This window comes from Camelina sativa, chromosome 8, assembly GCF_000633955.1.
Source record: "Camelina sativa cultivar DH55 chromosome 8, Cs, whole genome shotgun sequence".
In the NCBI taxonomy this organism is placed as follows: Eukaryota; Viridiplantae; Streptophyta; class Magnoliopsida; order Brassicales; family Brassicaceae; genus Camelina; species Camelina sativa.
Window position 1 is genome coordinate 409811 of NC_025692.1, and position 6116 is coordinate 415926.

The 6116-nt window shown below is 41.1% G+C and overlaps 2 protein-coding genes across 3 annotated transcripts; one reads left to right on the forward strand and one right to left on the reverse strand.

Annotated features, from left to right (window-relative positions):
* On the reverse strand, positions 37-1037 carry LOC104705330 (actin-depolymerizing factor 8-like). The gene is made up of 3 exons (XM_010421317.2): positions 956-1037; positions 456-721; positions 37-356 (listed from the first exon to the last, which is right to left on the reverse strand). Exons 1-3 carry the CDS (start codon positions 956-958, stop codon positions 200-202), a joined length of 426 nt encoding a protein of 141 aa, XP_010419619.1. The 5' UTR covers positions 959-1037; the 3' UTR covers positions 37-199.
* LOC104705332 (FT-interacting protein 1-like) lies at positions 2254-6060 on the forward strand. 2 transcript variants are annotated; one of them, XM_010421318.2, is made up of 4 exons: positions 2254-2407; positions 2544-2715; positions 2813-5630; positions 5704-6060. In XM_010421318.2, the coding sequence occupies exons 3-4, from the start codon at positions 2887-2889 to the stop codon at positions 5993-5995; spliced, it is 3036 nt and encodes a 1011-aa protein (XP_010419620.1). In that variant the 5' UTR covers positions 2254-2407; positions 2544-2715; positions 2813-2886; the 3' UTR covers positions 5996-6060. The 2 variants fall into 2 exon arrangements, with proteins under 2 accessions (XP_010419620.1, XP_010419621.1); XM_010421319.2 differs by having other exon boundaries at positions 2834-5630.

Below are 6116 nucleotides of genomic sequence, written 5' to 3' on the forward strand. Positions count from 1 at the left end.
TATATATATATATATATATATGCTTGGTTTCTCTTGTAGAACAGAACAAGCCTTATCATACGAATTTAATCAAAGACCACTGAATCCACACAAAATGCAAAAAAAAAACGAGCGAAACAAGCAAAATCAGAAATAAAAATATTCCAAGCGGCATTGTCATCATAGATAGAAAAAGATTGCATATAGAAATGTTGTTGCTTCAGAGATTATTGACTCGTCCTTGGATGACGTCAAGGCTCATCTCGCTAGGATCAGTTGCTTGCAGTTCCACTTGAATTCCTTCCATTTCTCTCTTGAACCTGTCTTTTGAGCTTGCGTACAACATCTTACTCCTCACCCTTGATGTATCAGGTGACCTATTTGAGATCAAATAATACACCATTAGATTTCAGATCAGATCATGGTGGGAAATAATAAGTAAAACAAAGGATAGCAATGGATGACAAATGTGATACCACGCGATGAAAAAGATCTTGCTCTTCTGACAGTTATCCTCGGTGGTGAAGTCAAAGTCATACACAGCGTATCTACATTCATCATCCGGGATACAACTTGTAAAATCGTCGTAAGTTTCTTCTGGATTCCCAAGCTTTTCTATCTGCACTTGCTGTGCCTTCTCATCGATTTTGAACACGATGAACCTGTAAGTCCTCTTTGCTTTCAACTCCAAGAACTTAAGTTTGCATTCATCACTCACCTTCATCCCGGACGCTGAATTTGCCTGCACACACACACATATCCTTGCGAACTCAATTTATGCATGAACCCTATCCATGTTTTCACACTTCCAACCCCAAATAACTCACTACTTAGTTTCTGATTAGGAATCTATTAACATATCACTATATGTTCATCCACATGTTTACAACCTTTTTAATCGGTGGATGTAAAAACAGAACATAAACAGAAGAATCAATGCATCATCTACATTACAAGGTTAGATGTAGCAACTTACCATGTTTTCTATGGAGGATTCGAACTCTAAACCTTGGTTTGATGATTGGGAAAATGAATGGGATCGGGAAGAGTTTTTTTGAGGGTGGGCAAAAACACTAAGTTGGGTATTTTGATATCTTCTTTGGTTTTTAGGCCTTATCACGTCTTAAAATAGACGACTTTGATGCTATCACGTTGTGCCCATATTTTCAATACAATATGTTTTACTCATTCAGGATATATACATCTTTTGTCTATATTTATTTGTGTTTTGTTGCAATATGAGCTCAACTTTGGTCGGGATATCAATGGAGCGTTGAATTTCACTTTTCATGATGAACATGTTTATATATATATATATATATATATATATATATTTTTGGTTCTTTTTCTTTTCAATTTTGAGTCTTGGCCCTCCTCTTTTTGTCATGATTGGTCTTGGGCAAACTAGTTTTGTTTTCTTTACGTAGTAGTTTAGTAGATCTTTGACTTTAGCCTCGATGCTATATTGCTAGATATTGTTTTATGTGGCCCAAACGTGCCACTGAATCCATGAATTTACTGGATCGTTAAAGAGTGAGGCCCAAAAAATTCCAATTATAGCTTATGTGTTACCAAAAGACTACTATTACAGCGTCAGTATGTTAAGTTGTCAACTGATCAACATCTTTGTGTTCTCTCTTTTGGGGATTTTAACACTCTAAGCATCGTTGCTTGTCAGCGAATAATATTCTTTTCGCTATTCATAAATATGTTACTCAGACACATAAAAAATCTCTAATGAGTGTTAATCTTATGTATTAGCGAGTGTTTTACATTTGACGGCATGCATTTAAAATTGCAAAACAATGTTAAATTAAGAAGGTTTATACGTATGCATACTAGTATTACTAGAGACGTGTTGCGAAAGTGATACGTCTCCTAAAGAGAAAACGAGCGTTAATAATAGTTATCAAGAAGAAACTCTAAGTCTTTCATGGATTTTTAGACTTTGAAGTAGACGCTTTGTCGTATATAATACGTACTTCTTTTGACTTTTCTTTGGCGTTTTCTAACCCTTTTTTTTACAGTTTCGTTTTATAAGTTCTTAAGGTACCTAACTTATGATGCATCTGTTTTATTATGATTATTAAGGTGAAAAGTTTATAATGTCGTATATTATGTATTCAGATTTTTGATGATAACGTCCAAAAACACAACTGGGATGCTCTGATTTATATGATTTTAAACCAAGAAATACATTACCTGACAATAATAATTGCCTAACAAACGATTAGGCTCAAACGAAAAAACGACTTAACTTTGGGTCGGGGGGTCAACGCTTTATATGATTGGTCCCTGATGTGTTTCGTAGTACTTAGCCATATAATGTGGGTCATGAATGGGCCCAAAGTGACACGTGTCAAGATCAGACGGCGGTTCTCAAAGCAACCTGGCAATTTCCATGGAAACAGAGCTTACGACCAACATTGTAAGTACCGTAGAGAGTAAAACAGAACACGAACTCACAGAGAAAATCTTTAACACTTGAGTTTTCCACACTTGTTTTTATTTGCCGTGTTTTCTAAGAAACTAAGATTGTTTATTCATTTACTGGTTTGATTTAGACAGGTGATATTGATCTTTAAAGGCGAGCTATGTGTCCAAGGTTCAATATTGAAATAATTTCAGAGGTTTTCCCTGACTTTGTCCGTGTCAACAAACAATTCGAAATGCCTCGACTTTTTTAGACCTTTTGGTTCTTGTCCTCTGTTTCTTAAGAGGAGCAAAACTTTGTAGGTAAAGTTTTCTCTCTTCCTCCCTTTCTGGTTACTCTTTCTTGTTCTTGTAACTCGTTCTTCAACTCTTTATCGGAGTCTATTGTTTCATGTTTCAGAAATCGCCTTTTCATCTGCAGTTGTCTGGTCTTGCCTTCTATTACTGATAAGGTGTTTTGGAAAAAGGCCTCAAATGAGCAATATTAAGCTAGGAGTTGAAGTGATAAGCGCACAGGGCCTGTTTCAGAGAGACAAGCATAGCTCATGTAGCCCTTTCGTGGAGCTCAAGTTCGACAACCAGAAATTTCGCACGACGACCAAACCCAATGACCCAAATCCTGTCTGGCACGAGTGTTTTTACTTCGTTGTCTCTGATCCTTCCGTCTTGTCAAATAGTACACTTGAAGCCCACGTCTACAGCTACCAGAACGAATTCGATGCTAACCCCTTTCTTGGCAAAGTTCGAGTCAACGGAACATCTTTTGTTCCTCACTCTGAAGCAGCTCCTTTCAATTACCCTTTAGAGAAACGCAGTCTTTTCTCTCGAGCGCGTGGAGAACTTGGCTTGAAAGTTTTTATCACAGACGATCCTTCTATGACACCTTCTGTCCCAACCCCGGTTCCAGAATCTCCTCAAGCTTATAGATCAAGTCCGCGCAAAGAACCTGTGAAGTCCATAATCACAGGTGATGCGAGTATGGCTGCTGATGAGAGGATAGAGCTAAAGCCTAAAACACGTACGTTTCGTAACGTTGCCCCTTTAGTGAAACAACAGCCAATGATGAACTATGGTATCCACGAGATGAGAGCTGGACCAACGCCTCCAAGAGTGGTTCAAGTCAACAGTTCAGGTCCAGGTCCATCCTTGCATCAGTTGCCACAAGATTTCTCTGTCAAAGAGACAAGCCCTTTTCTCGGAGGTGGACGCATCGTTGGAGGACGAGTGGTTCGTGGTACACAGAGGCCAGCAAGTGGAACATATGATCTAGTTGAAGAGATGAGATTCCTCTACGTGAGAGTTGTGAAGGCCCGTGATCTTCCCAACAGAGACCTTACAGGGAGCCTAGACCCGTATGTCGAAGTCAAAGTCGGAAACTTCAAAGGTGTTACCACGCATTTTGACAAGAATTCAGATCCGGAGTGGAACCAAGTCTTTGCCTTCGCTAGAGATAATCTTCAGTCCAACTTTCTTGAAGTTGTAGTGAAGGATAAAGACATTGTCCTTGATGACTTTGTTGGGATTGTTAAATTCGATCTCAATGAGGTTCGGTCTCGTGCTCCTCCGGATAGTCCTTTAGCTCCCGAATGGTACAGACTGGAGAACAAGAGAGGCGAGAAGAAGAATTATGAGATAATGCTTGCTGTGTGGGAGGGAACTCAGGCTGATGAAGCTTTCGGGGATGCGATTTTCTCAGACTCATTGGTATCTTCAGATAGCTCGAATATTATCTCCGCTAACCTCCGCTCAAAAGTGTACCATTCGCCTCGGCTATGGTACCTAAAGGTGAAAATAATAGAGGCTCAAGACGTCATCATCGTGTCTGACAAATCCCGTCATCCTGAGGCCTTTGTGAGAATCAAGATAGGTAATCAGATGTTAAGGACTAAAGTTTCTCAGAAAGGCATTCATCCGAAATGGGGAGATGAGTTCACGTTTGTAGTTGCAGAGCCGTTTGAGGAACCTATGGTCATCTCCGTAGAAGATCATGCTGCTCCTAACAAAGACGAGCCAGTAGGAAAAGCTGTGATTCATCTGGCTGACATTGAGAAATGTACAGATGATAGAGCCCATGGTCCTCATCATGGCCGTTGGGTTCATCTTGAAGACTCCATCTCAGACGCTTTGGATGCTGATAAAGCCAGGAAAGTGAAATTTGCTACTAGGCTCCACTATAGGGCGGTTCTTGATGGAGGCTACCACGTTTTTGATGAGTCCATGTATTACAGCAGTGATCTCAGACCATCCGCGAAACAGCTTTGGAAACCAGCAATCGGAGTCTTGGAGCTCGGGATACTTAACGCAAATGTGTTTCATTCGATGAAAACTCGGGATGGGAAAGGTACTGCCGACACATACGTTGTTGCCAAATACGGTCACAAATGGGTTCGAACACGAACAGTAATCAACAGCATATATCCAAAGTACAATGAGCAATACACATGGGAGGTGTTTGATCCTGCAACGGTTTTAACCATTTGCGTCTTTGACAACGCGCATTTCGCAGCTGGAAACAGCGGAAACAACAGAGATCAGCCGATTGGGAAAGTACGTATTAGAATGTCGACTCTTCAGACGGGCCATATCTACACGCACGCTTACCCTTTACTTGTTCTACAACCTTCTGGTCTTAAGAAAAGAGGGGAGCTTCACTTAGCCGTGAAATTTACCTGCACATCGGTCTCCAGTATGCTTTTGAAATACACCAAGCCTCTCTTGCCTAGATTGCATTACATACAACCGTTACCTGAAAACCATCAGGAAATGCTTAGGGGGGAGGCTCTCAAGATAGTCGTGTCTCGTTTAGGGCGGTCTGAGCCACCGCTGAGACGGGAAGTGGTTGAGTATATGGCAGATTCGAGAAGTCATTTGTTCAGCATGAGGCGAAGCAAAGCAAACTTCAATAGGTTCACGAAGGTGTTCTCGGGTGTGATCTCAGTATGGAAATGGATGGAACAAGTTTGCACGTGGAGGACACCTGTGACGACGGCTCTGGTTCACGTGCTGTACACGATGCTTGTGGTGTTTCCAGAGATGATATTGCCGACTGTGTTTCTGTATATGGCTGTGATTGGGTTGTGGAACTACAGGTTTAAGCCCAGGTTTCCTCCTCATATGGACTCCAAACTATCTCATGCAGAGAGTGTGAATGCTGATGAGCTAGACGAAGAGTTTGATACCTTCCCGACCATGAGGGCTCCGGACATTGTGAAAATGAGGTAAGAGAATCAAACAGATATCAGAACAAAAGAAAAAAAGATTTGTTCATTGGTTGATACCTTTCTCTTGCAGGTACGACAGGCTGAGAAGTGTGGCCGGGAAGGTTCAGTCGGTGGCTGGAGACATAGCAGCACAGGGAGAGAGAGTGCAGGCGCTGCTGAGCTGGCGTGATCCACGCGCAACAGCTATTTTCGTGACATTCTGTTTCTTGATTGCAATGGTTCTTTACATTACCCCTTTCAAACTTGTGGCTCTCCTCTCAGGCTACTACTTCATGCGACACCCTAAGTTCCGATACCGCATCCCCTCCGCTCCCTTTAACTTTTTCCGACGACTTCCGGCCATGTCCGACTCTATGTTGTGAATCAACAACCATGTATATGAATTTAAGTCTATATATATCTTCATCTTCGAATTTCTTTCTCTCTATCCATATGTGTATACATATTGTATGTTGAGAAATCTTGCATTCGTTCCTCAAATCA